At 37.0% G+C, this 21,289-nt stretch overlaps 1 protein-coding gene across 8 annotated transcripts in view; it reads left to right on the top strand.

The window, feature by feature from the left end:
• Adgrg2 (adhesion G protein-coupled receptor G2) overlaps positions 1-21,289 on the top strand; it is a 61,396-nt gene that overhangs the window by 9,774 nt on the left and 30,333 nt on the right. For 2 of the 8 annotated variants that reach the window (XM_042670508.1, XM_042670501.1), the window contains exons 2-7: positions 8,304-8,339; positions 10,918-10,965; positions 11,071-11,094; positions 13,670-13,708; positions 15,675-15,716; positions 18,336-18,389. In XM_042670508.1, coding sequence (XP_042526442.1) covers positions 8,304-8,339; positions 10,918-10,965; positions 11,071-11,094; positions 13,670-13,708; positions 15,675-15,716; positions 18,336-18,389 — 243 coding nt within the window. The remainder of the gene's footprint in view (positions 1-8,303; positions 8,340-10,917; positions 10,966-11,070; positions 11,095-13,669; positions 13,709-15,674; positions 15,717-18,335; positions 18,390-21,289) is intronic. The other 6 variants (XM_042670509.1, XM_042670503.1, XM_042670502.1 and 3 more) reach the window with 5 other exon arrangements.

Here is a 21,289-nt window from a genome sequence, read left to right as displayed (position 1 = left end):
CACAGTCAACTTCAATGCGGCCAGGACTCCTCGCCCAGTTTACACTGATTCCCTGACTTTTGATCTTAGGCTTGTCCTAATAAAGGAAAGAAAATAGTGATGGCTGGGGAGAACGATTCTAGTATTAATCTCAACCCATCCCATCATTAGTTTAATGCATATTACTTATTTAATGGCATTCGTGAAATCTGATGTGGCAGAGAATAGCTGGCATAGTTTCAAACTTTTTTCTTGCTCAACACACAGACTGGCTTGGAATTCCCAGGCCCCTTTGTAATTCACAGTGCCTGGGTGACCTGAGCTCTGGCCAATGGATAGAGAAAGAAGTGATGTGTACCACTTACAGGCCTAGCCATTAATCATCTCCCACCAGATTCCACCCCACCTCTTTTCATGTTTGCCTGCGGGATGGTGCTGTTTAGGGAAAACTTGGAATCTTTATGTTGAAGAAAGTAGTGCTTCTGTCAGCCTGGTTTCCTCTCCCAACTTCCCTTCCCTTTCTCCTGATTAGATTTGATACATGGAAAACTATTTTCAATTTTTGAAAATTATCTTTAAGTAGTTGTACAAAGAGGTCGCCATTTAACCCTTTGCAAGGACGTATTTCCAGGTGCTTTTCTTGTTCTGCTTTAACTTTGTCTTCCTAAGGAATTACATAATTTGAATTCTCCATTGAATCTACCATAGTTCAGTGAATACATTTGTATATACTTGCATACTACATGTTTACTTTTAAGTTTCTAGGCTAATTCTAGCTTCTATATATAAGGTGGGGGGTGGGGCTGATGTATTTGACTTAATATAATGTGTTCCAAGGCCTTCCACTTCTTTACAAATGACTTCAGAGTTGGTTTATTGTAGCAGCTTACATTGCATAAACTAATACACCTGACTGTGCCCTTCTGGCCAATGTTGTTGGCACATCTAATTCTGCCGCTAAAAGGGAGGTTCATTTCCTTTCTTTCTTGACACCTTGAAGAACTTAAGTTCATATAATCAAAGGAAACTTGGGAAATTCATTAGGGTCACTACTGGCATGCTTATTTTCTAAACCTGAGAGAGTCATTGGAGACTAAGATGCTCCACCGGAGTCAAACACTTCCTTTAGAAAAAGCTGAATACTGGGAACTTTAAAGTTGGTATTAAGATTATAGGCTCTAGCCGGGTGCCAGTAGCTCACGCCTGTAATCCTAGCTATTCAGGAGGCTGAGATCTGAGGAACACGGTTCAAAACCAGCCAGGGCAGGAAACTCCATGAGACTCTTATCTCCAATTAACAAGAAAACTGGAAATGGCGCTGTGGCTCAAGTGGTAGAGTGGTCACTTTGAGCTGAAGAGCTCAGGGACAGCGCCCAGGTCCAGAGTTCAAACCCCATGACCAAAAAAATAAATAAATAAAAAAGATTATAAGCTCTATACCTTGTGGGGCCAACTCTTGCCTTCAACCTTAATATTGTATTTAATCCTTATGCTAGAATTTCCTTATTTGTAAACTGCAGCATGTCTCATAGAGTTATATAGGATAATGCATATACAATAGGCACTTGTGATTCATCTGACATAATACAAGAATTCAGTACATACTAGTTATTGTCACTAAAGATCAGAATTTTTGTGATGAGGAAAGGGTTTTATATACATGCTACCCAATACAGTGGCCACAGGTGATCACTGAAAACTTGGAACTTTCACATTATATTCAGCTTTAAGTGACATTTAATAGCTACATGTAGCTAGTGCCTACAATATTGGAGTACACAGCTGTAGGCTATTTAATTGAATTGTTCCAGAACTCTTCTGTTTTAAACTGTTTAGGTTGGGGTTCAGTCACGGGAGACTCTCTTATGCTTGCTATTATGCACATGTACACACCTCTACTCTGCAAGAGATTTGCTACATCTCTAAGAGCTGGCTAATCAATCTTTACAAAACTCTTCTCTTCACATCTGATTCTAGAATTTGACATTGATAGAGCAGACAGTATAATGGGAGAGCAAGAGCAAGGTGGGAATCATAAGCCTGAGGTTTAGCCTATGAGAATAGACGGAACCCTTTGTAAGTTCTTTTTGCCTGTGGCCATGTGGTATGGATGTCCCATAGAAATTGGGCCCCTTTATTACAACATGATGTCTATGCCTGGCTCAGGAGTTGGTACAACCAAAGGAGGATCTAAGGGGGTGTGGAGAAATGCATGTCTGCAAACTGCCTTACATTATTAAGGTGATACAGCTGATAGTCATTAATATGTGCAGGCTACAAGATGGCTATTATTTCCACATCTGCCCAGATCTCCCTTAAGAATGTGTCCCCTTGGGCTGGGAATGTGGCTTAGTGGTACAGTGCTTGCCTAGCATGCATGAAGCCCTGGGTTTGATTCTTCAGTACCATATACACAGAAAAAGCCGGAAGTGGTGCTGTGGCTCAAGTGGTGGAGCGCTAGCCTTGAACAAAAGAAGCTCAAGGACAGTGCCCAGGCCCAGAGTTCAAGGCCCAGGACTGGCAAAAAATAAAATAAAAAAGAATGCATCCCACATTCACCAGATACGTACGGAAAAGGGAATTCTGTGAGGTATAGTTAGCCTAGCCATGATGAAGCATTCTGAAGCTGATATATAGAAAGCTGGTTCATGAGCTCAATTGTGTATCTGTTAGAAATTCAAAATAAAAATCTGATTTAAAAAATCTGATGCTAACATCTCCTAGTTGTTTCAGTTGTACAGATAGCCCCGAGATATTCTGAAGCTCCTTGTAGCCCTCTAACATTCTCTTTGAGGGGTAGATTATGAATAATTTTAATTTTTTCTGTGGATTTTTATGACTTAGACTTCTCTCCACATAAATCTACATTATGATTATAATTATAATTATTTATGTATGTATGTATGTATTTTGAAACACTCTCCTACTAGGTAGCCTAGGCTAGCCTTGAACTTATACTATTCTGATCTCAGCCTCCTAAGTGCACCATATCTGTCCTAGAAAAAAATATTAATATTATATTTTAAAAGCCAGACCATGACGTCAGGGAAACCATACAGCCCACCATCAAGCACAACCTGATAGCATCACAACTAGGTGTGCTTCTACTTCTTTCTTGACACTTTACCTGTCTTGACTTCGTATGAGACCTTATATAACATACATTATTGTCATCAGATCTCCTGAAACTCTCTGCCTCACTCATCTCACATTTCCAAAAGGATTCCACAGGCATTTTGAAATTTGGAAGCAAGTAACCTAAGGACAAAAGAGACTGAAATTGCAAGTCTTGCACACCGAAGGAAGAAAAATATTTTCACAAGAGTCACTGAAAACTGGAGACTAGAGAGAACATCATTGTATTAGTTACTGAACAACACGAGCCCTATTTACCATGTATTCTTCTCAATACTTTAACAGTTTCTATGACGTCTACGCCGGTTTGATTACCTTCATCTTCATTGTCAAAGGCCCTGACTGACTTTAAAATGGGGTCAGCTCCCCTATTAGGGTTCTTATAGGGGCAAAATAAGTTAACATTTACATAGTAACTGGTTATCATAATTCTATATGAATATTTATTGGTTAAAAAGACTCCTTTTGGAGATCCAACTCTTTCCAGAGAAAAAATCCTATGGATGCACACAAACATTTGGTTTATTTCAGGGAATTTATGGACATTTCAACATTCATCTTTAGACTCTTGGGGGAGTGGTGCTTCACAAACCTTGAGAAGGCTAGGATCAGGTCTGGAAGATAAAGGTCTAAGGGGCTGGGGAATAGGCCTAAGGGAAAAGGGGGAGATAGATAGTGTGTGATGGTGGAAGAAGGCAAGGCCTGAGAGATGAAGAACACATTTTGTGTGCTAGGAAGGTGGCTCAGTGGTAGAGTGCTTGTCTTGAATGCATAAGGCCCTGGGTTCGATTCCTCAGCACCACATAAGCAGAAAAAGCTGGAAGTGGCACTGTGGCTCAAGTGGTAGAGCCCTCAGACCCCACGACCAACGACAAAAAAAAGAACACATTTTGAGCTGGATGCCAGTATGTCATGCCTGTAATCCTAGCTTCTTGGGAGGCTGAGATTGGGAGGATTGTGATTCAGGGTCAATCTAGGCAGGAAAGTTTGTGAGACCCCCTTCTTATCCAATAACTGAGTGCAGTGGCATCCTACTAGTTAGGCTGCAGAGCCTAGGATTTGAAGCCTAGACAGATGTTGTCTAAGTACATGTCTAGGCAAGAAGCAAGATGCTGTTTTAAAAGCAATTAGTGCAAAAAGGGCTGGAGGTATGTCCCAGTGGTTAAGCACCTGCCTTGTAAGCACAAGACCCTGAGTTCAAACCCTAGTACTATTAAAACTACAGCAACAACAACAACAACATATTTCACCTTCTTCCCATGTTAGTAAAAGCCCACCTAGAATTGCTGACTGCTTGCTCTTTGGGAAGTTCCATCAGCTAAGAGCTGCAGTTTTCTTTGGTGATGTCATTATTAATCTTTTAATAAATATGTTATGTAAGAGTACTTATTGAGCAGTGTGATGTGAGATGGTCACAGCTCAAGTAAACATGTTTCACATGTGCCAAATTCGAGATGTTTTCATTCATTTTTCTGGTTATGTAGTAAAATCTGCATACGCAGTTTCTGGAAGAGTATGTTACCTCAAGCTTTGAAGAGCCAATATAATAACAAAAAATATTGTTTTGTTTGGGATTCCCATATAAGAGGGCCTAGGCGTGGTGGCTTGTTTTTAATCATCTCTCTATGGACTAGTAACTCTATCTAGAGGAGGATTGCCACCAGATTACAAGTTTCATTTGGGTTTAAAATAATCATACAAGGGGCCTAGTTGTAGCCTCTTAAAATTGTCTCGTAGATGATTAAACCTTTATATTTTTCCTGCCTACTTGGGGGGGGGGGGTGAGAAGGGGCAAGGGGAAAATGTGCTGGAATTAAAGACTCCTTGGTATTACCAGTCATAGCTGTAAGAAACTGCCTCACATTTACAGTCTTAGCATCTACCAGAGTGTCATATGGTGGAGAAGAATCTGAAAACTTTAGAAACACCAGGTGTGACTTTTTATTACTTGAGTGCAAGTAGTTTATTTGAAAGATGATTCCAGAAATCAGGAGCAAGGGAGCAGGAAGACAGCTATTTTTATTTTTGAATTAGTATTCAGTAATAATAAAGGGGGTTTTATAGTGATGATTCCATACATAGATATAGTGCACTTGGAGCATATTCACTCTCCTTATTATATTCCCATTCCTTCCTTCCTCTCCTCCTTTACAAATATTGTTTGATGTATTTCATTATATATATATATATGTATACATATACATATGTATTTATATAAACACACTTCAATCCTTTTCACTCCTAGTACCCTTTCCGAACTCTTCCCATTTATCCCTCCAGTCACCCTTTAAACTCATGTGCCACTGTTATTATTATTATTATTATTCCAAGCTCAAGAAAATCAAATACCACAAGGTATACAGTGTGCTATGGTTTGAATGGCCCTCCAAAACTCATGTTGAAATTTGATGGCTATGGTGATCATTTTAACAGGTGGGACCTTGGAGAGATAATGAAGTCATGGGGACTCCATCTTCATGAATGGATTAATACCATTCTCAGAGGAGTTGGTTAGTTATGACTCTGTGTCTTGTGAGGTCACTTGCCTTTCCACCATTTTAGGATACAGCAGGAAGGCCTTCATCAGATGTCACCCCTCTATTTTTATACTTCTAAGCCTGTAGAACCATGAGACAAACAGACCTTTCTCATTTTAAATTTACCCTGCCTGTATTATTCTGATAGGGCAACAGAAAACAGACTAAGATAAAGGCACAGTGGAAAGGATAAATAACCTGTATCCAAAGGCCAAGTGAATGGTGTGGTCAAAGGCTGCTTCAACAGCTACAGAGGGGAGAGTCGTCTCCATTAGCTTCAGCAGCTAGAGCTTGTGTTAGAGGGCCAGAATGCTGACATTTTTAAAAAGTTCTTTTGAAGCTCCCAATTTTGTTAGGCTAAAACTCACATGGCAACAGAGACTTTGCAGATGTAATTAAAATTAAGAATCTTCAGATGGGAAATTATTGTGGATTACCTGGTTAGATCCAAACAATGTGAGTTTTTTTTTAATGTAAAAGGAAGTGAGTTAGAGATGTCACTTGAGAAAGATTCCTCTACTGTATCACATTGTTGCTAACTGTGAAGATAAAAGAAGGAGCCAGGAGCCTAGAAACATGACTGAGAAGACAGCAAAGATGTCTGTCCTGCAACCATAAGTATCTGAGTTCTGCCAATAACCTGAATAAGCAAGAAATAGAATCTCCCCTAGAGCCCTTAGATAGGAATGTAACCTGCCCTCAATTTGACATTTTTCTCATGAAAGCTATACTGGACTTGTGACCATCAGAACTGTGCAGTAATACATTTGTGATTTAAGCCACTAAATTTATGGTGACTTGTAGCAGCAACAAGAAACGGATACATTGAAGTTTTCAACATGAATTGCTTAGCTGGGGTTGCCAGCAATGCTATGAAATTCAAGAATAGATCAAGTATGAGAAAGATTTGGGGTGAGAAGGGCTGAGCTCCATACATTGAGTTGGAGAGGCAATGCAGTGGCAGTGACAGTCACGTGACAGTGCTGGGACCACATTTGCCAAGTAGAATTAGAGTTTGGGAGATGGTAGCAATAACTTCATATAAAAGTGCCAAGAAGATGACATAGAGAAAAGGGTTCCATCTAGGGGGCCATTTTCTTGAGCTTCCAATTCCTCTGGCTGATTATATTCCATTCTAAGCTTGTGCTCACCAAATTCCCACTGTCATAATTGAAATATAGAGTAGTTTAAAAAAATCACCAAGGAAAAGTGCCACTGTAGCTCAAGTGGTAGAACGCTAGCCTTGAGCACAGAGAAGCTCAGGGACAGTGCCTAGGCTCTGAGTTCAAGCCCCACAACTGACAAAAAAAATCACCAAGGGGTCAGATTAAGTAAATCTTATAGATAGATCTCAATAATTATTTTTATTGACTCAAATCAAGACTTCATCCAGGTGCCAGTGGCTCATTCTAGCTACTCAGGAGGCTGAGATTTAAGGATCGCAATTCAAAGCCAGCCCAGGTAGCAAGGTTTGTGAGACTCTTATCTCTAATAACTTACCCAAAAAACCCTAGAAGTGGAAGTGTGGCTCAAATGATAGAGTGCTAATCTTGAGCAAAAGAAGCTAAGGGACAATGCCTAGGCCCTGAGTTCAAGTCCCAGGACCAACACACACACACACACACACACACACACACACACACACACACACACACACAAACCAATAAATATATGTTTAACTTTTCTCTGTAGATTTCCAAAGGAAAATTTGAAAGTTTTAAATGTTTTTCTCTTGTTATAGTTTTCTTCTTACAGTTTTTCCCCTTTCTTTTGGCTATCTGTCATTTCTAAAGTTTCTCCAATAAGCATGTGTTATTTTCCGTAGAGAAAGATGTAGAATTGCTTTTCTCTTAAAGGATCTAGGAATTTTCTCAACATTCCTGGCTGGAAGTGGCGCTGTGGCTCAAGTGGTAGAGCGCTAGCCTTGAACTGAAGAGCTAAGGGACAGCGCCCAGGCCCAGAGTTCAAGACCCACAACTGACAAAAAAAAAAAAAAAGTGGTAGCATAGTAGTCATAAAATCTGTGCTAAAGAGCAACACGGTTGGTGGAAATTTCATTTAATGCAGGCATACACTTTATTTCTGAGCCATACCACACTATGTAGTCCAGGCTGTCCTTTAACTTGAACCCTCCTGCCATGGTTTCTCAAGTGCTGAGGTGACATGCCGATGCCACCGTGCTTCATGCAGATGTGTACATTTGTCAATGCACATTCTCCTAAATATCAGCTAACAATGGAAGTAGTTGTCATTTTTAGTTTGAAATGCACCAAACCATTGTATCATGCAATATGTAGATCAAATCAAAGGTTTAAAATTAGAGAGATAGCTGAACATGGTGGTACACAACTGTAATCCCAGTACTAAGGTGACAGAGGCAGAAGTGTCATGAGTTTGAGGACAGCCTGAGCTACATAGTGAGTTCTAGGCCAGGCTGGAACTTTACATAGTGAAAGTCTGTCTCAAGGAAGAAAAACAAAAATGAAAGGAATACTGATCATAATAATATTATTATGATCATAATAATAAATTAACATACTGCCCTCTTTTGGTGGTTGTTTGCAATTTCATTTACATTTATTGCTATTAAGAATGTTAACCACCTACAAATGTGCACATAAACTAATTTAAAATCATCCTTTTCCTTGACAGAAAAAGCTGATAATTCCAGTTTGTTAGTACCATCTGGTAAGTCTGTTATTTTATGACTTTGGGGGTGTTTCAGGAAAATATTATTCTAAAAGTTCTCCATGCAACATGATACATGGTCAGATAGAGCAAAATTGTTTTCTTCCAGTAGGTGGATCATATTGTATTATTAAACCTGCAACTGGCATATCAATATCAAACAGAAAAGAAGACAGGCATATTGATCTTTCCATATAGCCAGGTAAAGCTAGGGAAGAAATAATTAGGAAAGAAATTGTGAAGTTCATGTTACCTGCTTAAGTTCTTTAGTTATTTTTAGTGTTCTAATCACAAGCCTGAAGAGCATCAAGAACCTAAATATGACAAGTGTTCTTACAGTTACAGGATGGGATGTTCTCTTAAATAGATTACCTCTGTATCCTCACTGAAAGAATGTTTTTCCAAAGGCTTCTGACAGCTTAGCACTCATTAGAATATGAAGACAAAAGAGAAATTGACAACTAGAACTTGTATTGGTGTGAACTGGGAACATTACTCTAATTTGAGACTCCTACTTGAACATGGAACTTTAGCGATAAAATGGTCCAACCTCAACCATTAGCTCATGGGACAATGAAGACTGGAGTGGCTGAGTAGCCTGTCTGAGATCTCACAGTTTCTAGCCTCATATTACACAGGGGCAGACATGGTATCTCTGACTGCTATTTCTTTCTATATTCTTTCTGGTGTAGCATATATTGTAGAATGACAGTGAGCCCACTCTCATTCTCTCCTTAGCTGTGTGAAATGAGCTTCCACTGTTACGCATTCATTAAGCAGTTATTTCTCATGCACATGCTGTATGCTTCAAAGTCTTCAGACATCTTCTCAGTCCTCTCATTCATGTTATAGATGAGGAAACAAGTTCAGAGGGAAGGATTTGCTCATGTCTCAGGAGCCAGCCTGTTGGAGTTTGAATATGGCCGCCACCCTCCCAGCTCCATTGCTAGCTCAGCTTCTATTTGCTTCTCTGCAAGTGGTGGAGAATAACAGTATCTGCTTCATAGGGTATTCGAGAAGATAAAATGGGATAGCCCAGGTGCCTGGTATATAGTAAGCACTTGATAAAACAATAACTGTCATTAGTATGAATCACTGAGTAAGTTATAATAAGGCAAGACAGCATCTCAATTTGTCTTCTAGTTCTTCAGCTTCCCAGACGACATGTGCAAGTGTATATCTCTTCCAGAAGAATTGTTTCTAGCAAACTCGATCATTTTTAGGACTTCCCCATCTTGTTTGCATGGACTGGGGAATGGGCCTTTGGAGACAATCAGTGGTTTGAGACACAGCCTGGGTTCTGGGTGCCTGGGACAGAGCCACATCATGAGGAAGGTAGAAACAAGTGTCATGTTAAGGGACAAGGACAGCTGTGGCCACACGTCTCTTTGCACAAGGTCATCATTTGAAAAAACAATAAGCATGAATTAAAAACCACCTTTGGCCAATCAACTTTTTTCTGCCCAAAGAGTAAAGGAGCCCATATCCACACTTTGAATTGCTCAAGAACTGTCTTATTCCTCAAGCAATATATCCAGTCATTGTTTAAAAATAAATGTAGTAAAGGACAAAATATGGAAGTAATAATGTGGGACAGACAGGGTGTGGGTTTCAGCCAACTCATGAGCTGTCTAAAACAGACAGGCCAGCCAAGCACTTTAATACACCCAGATTTTGTCCATACCAACTGAAAATCGGGCTCCCCATGGTGGTTCAGACATTGGTGTCTTTTAAAATATTTAAACATGCAAAATGTGTGTGTGTGTGTGTGTGTGTGTGTGTGTGTGTTGTCATCGTCATCGTCGTCATCGTCGTCATCATCATCGTAGGAGGAGGAGGAGGAGTAGATTAGTAGATTGACCTCTTAGCATAAATGGAGTCATTTCACAGGAAATTTGTAATTTGATTGATTATCTTAATAGCAGCCATATTTTAGAATAGCTTACTGGGAAATTGGGTTAGGTAGTACAGTATTGAGTGGTAGAAGCTTTTTTTTCCAATCGTGGGGCTTGAAAACTCAGGGCCTGGTCACTGTCCCTGAGCCCTTTTTCTCAAGGCTAGCACTCTTTCACCTTAAATCACAGCTCCATGTCTGGTTTTTTAGGTGGTTAATTGGAGATAAGAGTCTCACAACCTTTCCTGCTGGTGGCTTTGGACTGTTATCCTCGGATCTCAGCCTCTTTAAGTAACTAGGATTATAGGAATGAGCCAAGGTACCTGGCTGCTCTTTATTAAAAAAACAAATCCTAAATTCACTGTGGGGAGAGTTGGCAGGCATCAGAATAACAGAATGGAGTCAATGTGTAAATATATTTCATGATTGTATTTCAGCAAGTTATTTAAAATGTTTCCTAGGACTCTTGTGGCTAAAAAATAAAAATAGTATCTCTTATATCTTGGTGTAGTTTCAAAACTTATTTCCATGACATTTTATAGGTAGTATCAGGTTTTGTGAGCCATGGACCTTATAACGTGTTTTCTGTTGTTTTTTATATCTCAAAATTTCTAATTCCTTAAAATTTAATAATTAATTGTTTCTAAGTTTTTAATGGTTCGTGTTTTTTTTTCTTTCCTGCAGCTGAAACATCTCTTGTCAGTTTTGGCCCCTACTCCAATGATACTTCAGGCAAGATTCTGAAAAACTTTAAACCTACATTTGTTTAAGCCCAGTTTGTTAAGTTTTTATTTTAATTATGACATTTTATTGTTTTTTCTCTTTTGGTACAAAAAGAAATAGGAACTACAAGCCTCAATGGTAAGAATTTTTTTAACAAGTGAAAATTGATAAGCCTTAATAGAAATATAAGTTTAATTAATAATGTTTAATATTTCCACTTACAAATGATTTCTGTAGATGTCAACTCATTTCAAGTAGCCCCAAACACCAAAACAAAAACATAACCTGTCAACTTGTGAAAGTGACTGAAACTTTCTGGTTAAACAATGGGATTCTTGTGACCCCAGAGAGTACACAGTCCTCTACCACTGTAAATGTTCTTGAAAAGAAAACATTGATTACATTTTGTGTATTCCATTTCATTTGCTCTCCAATACAATGCCAGCAAATTTGACATGACAGATTATTTAAATGTGTAAAGCGCATGCAATGACTTCAATCTGCTTCAGCATGGAGTTGCAGGCCCAGAACGTTTAAAGAGCACGTTTTATGGATTATTTTTTTCAATTTTTGACTAGTATGAAATGGGAGAAGCCTGGCTTCCTCATCACGCTAGCAAAATGGACCAAGAAGTGTGCTATATTCCAGGGGGATGGGTAGCACAGCACATCCTGTTCCTTCTCCTTTGCAGAGAGATTTCCTTTGGTCTTACTGTGGTCAAATCCCAACACTTTCCAGAATCCTTTAGTTAGAATAAAGTTGTGCTATGTGGTTTGTAATGAAAGAGCCAAGTGATCATAGATACAGCTTATACTGATCAAAACTGGCTTAAATTCCTACTGGGGCCAATGGGACAGACCAAAAGTTACCATTTTTATAAATGATAGCTTTAATTTAGGTTTGGGGAACTCTTTGCACCCCATTGTGTGGGAGTGGGGGAGGCTGGGGTAGGTGTACATGTTTAGATGTGATAATGTAATGTATACCTGCTTGTTTGGGGTACAGAGGGATATATTTAATTTTTAATGTTAGGTAACTTTTCAGTGCAAAATTGAATATACAATTCTTTGGAGAACAAAATGAAAAAATTATGCCAAGACATACAGTTCTAGCAATGATGAATAGTTTTAACACTTATTTTTAAAATTGATTTTAGTAACACTATATTAATAAATTTTATTAACAAAGTGCATGAATATTCAGGTATTTTTCTCAACCAGATGTGGAGAATAATAAATATAATTTTGGGGTTTTTTTGGCCAAAAGTGATTTTTAAAATTAATGTATGTATTTACAGCATACACAATATGGATTTTGACAAATTTTCAATTGTGAGATTTAAGCATATTCTTAATTGTGGACTTTCACTCTTTTTATCTTATTTATTTTTATTAGCTTTAAATAGTTGAATAGGGGTTTTAATTCAATGTATCAATTTAGGAATACAATGCATGTTGATCAATCTCATCCCTTCCATCCTTCTCCCTCATCTCTCCCAACTCAACTTTTTCTTTCAGGTTGATATGTTGATATGACTAACTTAACATAATTACTAATTCCTCATAAAGCCATTGCATAGTCCATTAATCTAATGCTGGTTTTTCACCTTGACACGTGTTTGATTTTTGGGACATAGTCTCACTGGGTAGCCCAGACTTGACCTTGAACTCATGATTCTCCTGCCTCAGCCTCCTGAGTTCTAGGATCACAGGTATGCACTACCATGATCCACTCATTCCTTTACTCTGCTAAAATTCCATTTAGAATAACACGGTCTAGCATGCTTTTCATTTAAAGAAATATCCGTAGAATAGATTTTGTTAACTACATTTTACAACAAACAGGATCAAGACGATTTTTTTCTAAGAGTAGTTTGAAGGTAATGTTTAAGAAATACACATTTAAACCAGAATTATTTAAAATTGTTTAGTAATAAGAAGTATACTCATTACCTTACTCATGTAACTGTAACCCTCTGTATAGTATCTTTACAATAAAAAAAGACTCTAAGGCAACTCAGTTGCATACAAATTAAAAAAAAATAATAATAGGCAAAAAATAAATAAATAAAATTGTTTAGTAAGAGTGTACCATTAAGCTGGGTGTTGGTTAGCATTAAGCTGGGCGCTGGCAGCTTATACTTGTAATCTTAGTTACTCAGGAGGCTGAGCTCTGAGGATCGTGGTTCAAAGCCAGCCATGGCAGGAAAGTCTGTGAGACTCATCTCCAATAAACAACCGGAAAACCAGAAGTAGTGCTGTGGCTCAAGTGGTAGAGCACTTGCCTTGAGCTGAAGAGCTCAGGGACAGTGCCCAGGCCGAGAGTTCAAGCCCCACAACTGACAAAAAGAAATAAAATTAAGCAGTCTTAAGGCTATTTAATAAAGCTAATATTAATGTTGGAAATTTCGTAAACTTTAGAAACTTTCATTATCATAGAGGGAAAAAGATACAAAATGAGTTTATTTAAATCTAATAATTTGAAGAGTGTTGCATTTAGGAAACATTTTCAGAGAATGAATATTTTCTTAGTAATTATCTCTAAGTGTCAGACAATGGGAAGCATTGACGAGATGAGTAACAGATACATTTAGTAGTGCCAGTTGGTTTAACTCCTCCTGGATGTGGGGGAAAGTTAGGTGTTTAAGGAATCTGGAAAGATACATTTGTTAACCATTCCAGTATTTACACTAATTTTTATTATTTTATTTCAGATGCTACTTCAAGTGTATTGTCTACTTTAAACAAAACAGGTAATATCAAGTTATTTCCAAACGTCATAGCTTATCTTATAATATGGCTTCTTGAGTTTATCATTTGTGTAGTATACTTGGTTAGTAAAGAACTTTCCTCATTTTCCCTTGGCTTCAACTGTTGATTTATTTATCCTTTGATTTTGACTTTGAACTATAATTCTCTTGTCACCTCATTCTCAAACTTCCAAACTATCATGGCCATAAAACTTCATTTAAAATTGTAATTGTTATTCGAAGGAAGAAAAGGAAGAGGAGGAGGATTACAGTTATATATATATTAGCTTACAGTGAAGAATATAAGGAAATAGAAGAAAATAGAAATCATTTTTAATGTTACTTTCCTAAGACTATTACCACTAGTGATGGTATATTTTCATGTGGTATATACATGTATGTATATGCATATGCTCTCTTTATCTTCTGCAAAATAGTCATCATTTGCATAGATTTTATATCTTGCTCTTTTGACTTAATATTAAATTATAAGTATTTGCCAGTATCCCTTGACATTAATGATTTGATATTATTCCATTGTATGCCATATTTTGAACATTATAGTTGTTTCTATTTTTAGTAGAAGTTGTTCAATGAATTCTCTAGTGCCAATATCTTTGCATTTACTCTGATTTCTGTAAGATACTCTCCTAAGATTGGACATAAGAGGTCAGCAGTATGAATATTTTAAGGCCCTTGATGCCTACTGCCCAAATATTTTCTAGAAAAGTTATTCCTAGCACCATTCCTGATAGCAGTGGATGAGAATGTCTATGTCACTGCACCTTTACTGGGACTATATTGTATGTTGTTAAATCTATCTCTCAGTTCCTTAGGATTTTATTTTGCAGTCTTGTTTACTAGTCAATTTGAATGTTTTCCCCAAACACACTTTAACTACTAAAACCAGAAATTCATTTCACAGCCATGTTTGTTTGCTGTGGGAAGAAAAATATCAGGGCAAATAATACAAAGATACTAACTGATAGCATAAAGTGCTATCCACCTCTGTAATTGCTACCAATCATTGTCCATGGATCAAACATTGAAATCAATCATTAGTAACATGCATACACACATACCTATGCATACACACATACCTATACACACACAGGAGATTTCTGAAATTACCAGTATAATGTCATTATTCTTTATGAGGTCTCCAACCTCTGAGCTAGTATTTTCTTTAAAATTTGCTCATTTGCCCTAGAAGACAGCTTCTTTGCAAATCTGTGCTATTAACACATCCTTAAAGAGTTGGCCATCATTTCTGAACTTGGTTCTCCATTATCCAGGAGAATGAACCATGGGTTCTATCCCTAAACTGCATTGGGAAAACATAGCTACAGTGTGCTTCTTCAGAACAGATTAATATTTTCCAGTGAGTCCTTAACTCTAAACAGTCCTGGTTTTGCTATGGGCTTGTTGGGTGATGGTAGTTGGATCGTCTTAACTTACCTAAGAATACTACAATGGAGATATTATTATATCGACTCCTAAAAGAAGTGGCAGGATGCTTGATTATAGACGATAGTAGCAACATTTTAGATCCCATGTGTACTGACATCAATTATTTTTATTCTGAATCACCTGCTCTCTCTAAACTATCTTCTGAAGGTTTTAATACTAACTTATCATCTTCATATCTGAAGTATAAATTCACATTTGTTGATCTAGCAGCAGTTCTGGAAACTGAAGTCAAATTACACAAGCAAAGGGGTGTGTAATGGGTGTGATCTAACTGGGTAAACATGAGACTCCTACTCCCTGACACACCCTAAACCAGTGTTACGTGTTCCATGAATTTAAGTCCCATTCGTCTGGCTGCTGAGAAAACCAATGGTGTCTTAAAGATGTCAACAGGGTGATTTTTCTTACCACGTCACTAAAAAAAATAATAGTCATGGAAAACTGTCTGTTTTAAAGCAAGCAACAATTCTGCTCTAATATTTAAATTGCTTCTTTGCAGAAAAAGCTAAAATCACTATAGTAAAAACCTTCAATGCATCAGGTATGACTTATTATCAATATCAAGACTGTCTTTTTTATAACTAAAGTAAGACTAAACAAATGGTTGGATTTATGATTTCTTTCTCTTTTTCCTACCTTGTAAAATTAAAAGCTGTTCTTAATGAATATATGTGTATGCACAGTTGGATACCTGAAGACAACTAGTGTTTTGGGCTATATTATAGTGATTGGACACAGTGCCCACCCTTAAGAATCTTTCTAAGGGGGAGACAAGGCACACAAATAGGTATCTGACATGAACATTTAGGCAAATAAAGATGATGATTCCAGGAGAATTTCTTTTTACTTTATGTTGGTGCTGATTGTGGAAACTAGATCTAAGTATATGCTCTACCACAGAGCCACATTCTTACCTCCACAAATTTTTCTGAACACATGTAAGAGAAAGAGGCTTGGAGTAACAAGATAACTGACAGGGTAAAATTAGTGAAGGAGTTAGAGGAGTGACTCTCAAATGCTTTGAAAATAAAAAGTGGTATATCTTTTAAGTACCCAATACAAGACTAACATGGACTTCTAATTGATTTCAACCAAGAGTTGGCAATCTATCACCAATGAGTCAAATCGGGTTTGCTGCCTGTCTTAGTACATAAAGCTGTATTGGCATACTTCCTGCCCATTTGTTTACCTCTGCTACCTACAAGAGTTGAGTAGTTACAACCGAGGCCAAATAGCCCACAAAACCTAAATGTTATGCTATCTGGTCCTTCTCAAAGTTTTCTCATTCAGGATTTAAGGTATGACCAGTGGTCATAGAATTAGGAAAGAAAATTCTCAATATGAATAGAGTAGCAAACCTGGATATGGTGGCACATGCCTGTAATCCTAGCACTCTGGAAGCAAAGGCAGGAGAATCATGAATACAAGACCAACATAGGCATGTAGTGGGACACTGTCAAAAAACAAAAAGGAAAAAAAGAAGGAAGGAAGGAAGGAAGGAAGGAAGGAAGGAAGGAAGGAAGGAAGGAAGGAAGGAAGGAAGGAAGGAAGGGCAAGCAGCATAAAGATACTGCTGGATCTTCAGTTGGAAAGCTGAAGATACAGTTCAGCATAGTGCCTACTGTGAAGTCTTGAGGCCTCAAGTTCAAACCCCAGTAACCAGCAAAAACAAAAAGATACATACAATTAGAAATGGAGTTGTAAGTAAAATTTGGAGAAAGACGTGAGATTATGAGATTAGTGAGCAATGGACCAATGACTCAAAGGATACTAAAAGCATAGTATCTACTATCTAGAGATTTTGTCCCACATTTTTATTAGCATCAATTAACTGTACAATAGGGTTTTGTTCTGACATGTCCAAATATGCATACAATGTTCCTTGATCAGATTGCCCCCTCCATTACTCTCCCTCAACCTTCCTCCCTTTTCTCTTGAACAATTACATACATAATATTTTCAGAATGTATACATTATAATAAGACTTGTCTACAAGAAAGTACATTTAATAGAAATGTTTCTCTTTTAGTGTGGAATAATATAGAAATCTATGTGTCAGGTAACATTTTATACCTGAATTCAGAATTAAGACTATAAGCTGAAGCATGATGTCCATACATACGGATAAATCATTCTGAAAGAAACTATATGGCATACACTAAATCAAAATGTAATTTTAATTTATATCTATACTAGTTTTCTCATAGGCTCAAACCAAAGAATCATAATGTGCAGTGGAAATAAACTAGCAATTGGGAATGGAATACATAATTGTAAGCAAGGTATAACAAGAAGCAAAATTATACCTTAATTTGGCAATCGTTTTCCTCCAGGAGATTTACACAATACATTGTGTACATCTGTATCTCACATTTACTATGGATTTCTTATGCTTCACTAAAAGGTTGCAATTAATTAAGGGAATATTCTTAAGTGAACTTTGAGCTCTTTTCAGATCAAAGAAAAGATTGTGCTTCTCCTTTTTATTAAAGGAGAAAGCATTTCTCAGATTATTCTGTAATATTTTGTTCTAACATGGTCCATTTCATCTCCCATTCATCTCCGCTTCTCTGTATGCCTTTGTGGTCTGATGTCCTAGCCATCACTTTAAACTTATTTCCTGCCCTATATCACCTAATAGATTGTAAGCTCTTTGCGGGCAGGGTCTATATCTATAATTTCCTCAAACCTACAGAATGTGATAGGTAGTTTTGAATTTTATTATTTTTGCTCATAAAGTGATATCATGATGTTATTTCAAATATTGAGTTGCATAAAGAATTAAAGACTATCTCATACAGGATGAGAAGTAAGATCTAAAATTGAGAGCTGTTCCACTTAAAATCTCTATATATGTGACTTGTTTTCATAGTGCTCTGTTTATATTGAACAGAAAAGGGGTTAATTGGGAATGAAAGTCAGACACACACACAAAAAAATACATGAGTCAAGTTCCAGAGCTGAGCAATTAGATAAAGGCTCATTCCTTTGGCCTTCATAGAATCCATCCATCCAATTATATCCTGCTTATTCATATTTTTGTTCACCTATGATGCTTTTATTTGTGAAATTTTCTTGATATTATAGTACATAATTGCAGTATAGTCTAGTATATAATTATTGACATAATTAACCAGCTACGTTTTTTTCTTCTTTGCAGGAGCCAAATCCCAGAAAAATAGCTATGATTTGTCATCTATTTGCAATGACTCAGGTTAGTTCTTTTTTTAATATTTTTATTGTAAATATACTGTATAAAGGAGTTACAGTTACATGAGTAAGGTAATGAGTACATTTCCTATCCAGCATTGTGACCCCCTCCTTTGTTTTTCCCCTACTATCCCTTCCCTCCCCAACTCCCCAACTTCTCCCTCCCCCCTAAGTTGTGAAGCTCATTTTCAACATAGTGTCCTTTTAATCTTTTTTTGGTATATATTTTTTATTGTAAAGATACTGTACAAAGGGGTTACAGTTATATGAGTAAGGTAATAAGTACATTTCCTATGGAGCATTGTTACCTCTTCTTTTGTTTCTCCCCTACCATTCCTTCCCTACCCTCCCTCACCTCCAAGTTGTAAAGTTCATTTTCAACAGTGTCATATACATCTTATTGTTACATTGGGTTGATCTGACCTGTATCCTTGTTTCAGCATTTTGTTATTTCCCTTCCCCTCCCCCAAATTAGAAGAATGTATATACAAGTTGCAACACACAAGAATCAAATACAATGACAAAAGGGGTTATACCATAAGGAGAAGAACATACAAAAGAAACAAATAATCACATAGTAATTTGTTGGTGGGAGTGTAAACCTGTTCAACCACTCTGGAAAACAGTATGGAGGTTCCTCAAAAGACTACACATAGAGCTCCCCTATGACCCAGCAATCCCACTTTTGAGCATTTACCCAAATGATCACAAATGAGGCCATACTAAAGCTACCAGCACAACTATGCTTATCGCAGCATTATTCACCATAGCTAAGATATGGAACCAACCCAGATGCCCCTCAGTAGATGAATGGATCAAGAAAATGTGTATACACACACACACAATGCCCCCATCTAAAAGAATGATACCGCCCCATTTGTTAGGAAATGAAAGACTTGGAAAAAGTTATATTAAGTAAAGTAAGCCAGACCCAAAGAAACATAGGTCCCATGGTTTCACTTATTTGCAATAACTAGTATACGTCTAGGATAATCTTACCAGACAAGCAGAAAAGGTCAAAAGCTATGTACATATGACCATATAAGATGATGCTAAGCGAAATAAACCCCAAGAGGTTTTTTTCTTTGTTACTGTTATTTTTAACGTTAGTTCTTGTATATATTACACATTACCAGATCAACTTGCTCCATAGAGAAAAATGGTTTGTTTTCCTCCTGCTTTATGTATATATTCCTCCCTAGCTATCATTTTCAGAGTTAGCTATAATTACCTTTAATTTTTTGTGAGATACATTAATTTCCTTAATGACACATGGAGCTCTACAACACGTTTTATGTAGCTTTAAAGCCATAACTAATACCTTTATAGTAATTCATGAACATAGCAATTAAATTTTTAATTATTAAGATCTACTTTTCATATATAAATCCTGCAAACTTAGGACCTTAAGTATTATAGCTTAGAACAGGGTATTTTCCTATGTTGAGAATAAAACAAATCAGAATGCTAGAATGTTAAAACCATATGTGTGTGTGTATGTGTGTGTGTGCGTGCGCATATATATACATTCTGTTTATATATACACACATATATATACACATATATATATATATATACATTCTGTTTAATTAAATGGTGATTCTAGTAGTATTCACTGTGCTTTGTCATTTCTAACAAAGACTTATCTATTATGTGTACAATTGAGATTAAATTTTCTTAAGAATATGCCATTTTTGAAATAGGAATATTTTCCCTTCTGCCATGGAGCAGTGGGATGAAATAATCTTCTCTTTTCTCACATTGGTTTGGTTCTCTAGGCTTCCTTCATTATTAAAACCAATGCAATGTTGGCCAGTGCCAGTGGCTCATGCCTATAATCCTAGTTATTCATGAGTTTGAGATCTGAGGATCACAGTTCAAAAATAGGCTGAGCAGGAAAATCCCTGAGACTTTTGTCTCCAATTTACCACCAAATAGCTAGAAGAGCTGTGGCTCAAGTGGTAGAGTACTAACCTTGAGCCAAAAAGCTCAGGGAGAATGCCAAGGCCTCAGGATCAATACTGATGATGATGATGATGATGATGAAGATGAAATGTGAAGCATAATAATGTGATGTGGCAAAGTTGGGCACGGGGGTGGGGGGGGGGGAGGGGAGGGAGCTCTCGCCTATAATCCTAGCTACTCAGGAGGCTGAGATCTGAGAATCATGGTTTAAAGCTAGCCCAGGCAGTAAAGTCCATGAGGCTCATCTCTAATTAACCACCAGAAAAGTGGAAGTGGAGATGTGGCTCAAAGTGGTAGAGTAATAGCCTTGAGAAAAAGAGCTGAGGAAGAGTGCCCAGGCCCTGAGTTCAAGCCCTATGACTGACAAAAAGAATTTATATATACATATATACGTGTATATATGTATATGTATATACGTGTGTGCATATATGTATGTATATATATGGCGTAGTTGCTCAGAACTAGAAAGAGAGAAGATAACAAAGTAGTTTATATTATTAAAGTCTTGCTATAATCTTAATAGTAATCATTTTAGGAATGCTTTTCCTTTTATGTTGTTCATTTTAATAGCGATATACTTGGTTTGAAAAACAAAGATAACAAGTAACAAGTAAAGGTAAAAAAAAGTAAATAAGTTGAAGTTGGAAAAATTAGAAAACTAGAAAAATTTATATTGAAAGAATGTTCCAGAACATTTTCTAACTATATGGATGTGAGGTGTGCTCATCTGAGCTTTTTGTTGAGATAATGATCCAGGTAGAATGTAAGAGGGAAATAAATATTGGCTAGTTTTTGTTAAAGAAAGAAAAGTATGAGATACATTTATTTTTATATACAGGATAACTTTCTATTCTCTTTCCTTCCTCCTTTCTTCCCCCATTTTACCTTTCTTTTCACTCTCTTTCCTCATAATACCATTATTTTTGTGTTTTATCTGTG

The sequence above is a fragment of the Dipodomys spectabilis genome, unplaced genomic scaffold (assembly GCF_019054845.1).
Source record: "Dipodomys spectabilis isolate Male_0828 unplaced genomic scaffold, ASM1905484v1 ptg000564l, whole genome shotgun sequence".
Taxonomy (NCBI): domain Eukaryota; kingdom Metazoa; phylum Chordata; class Mammalia; order Rodentia; family Heteromyidae; genus Dipodomys; species Dipodomys spectabilis.
Note: the sequence above shows the minus strand (reverse complement) of the source record. Positions and strands in the feature narration are given on the sequence as shown.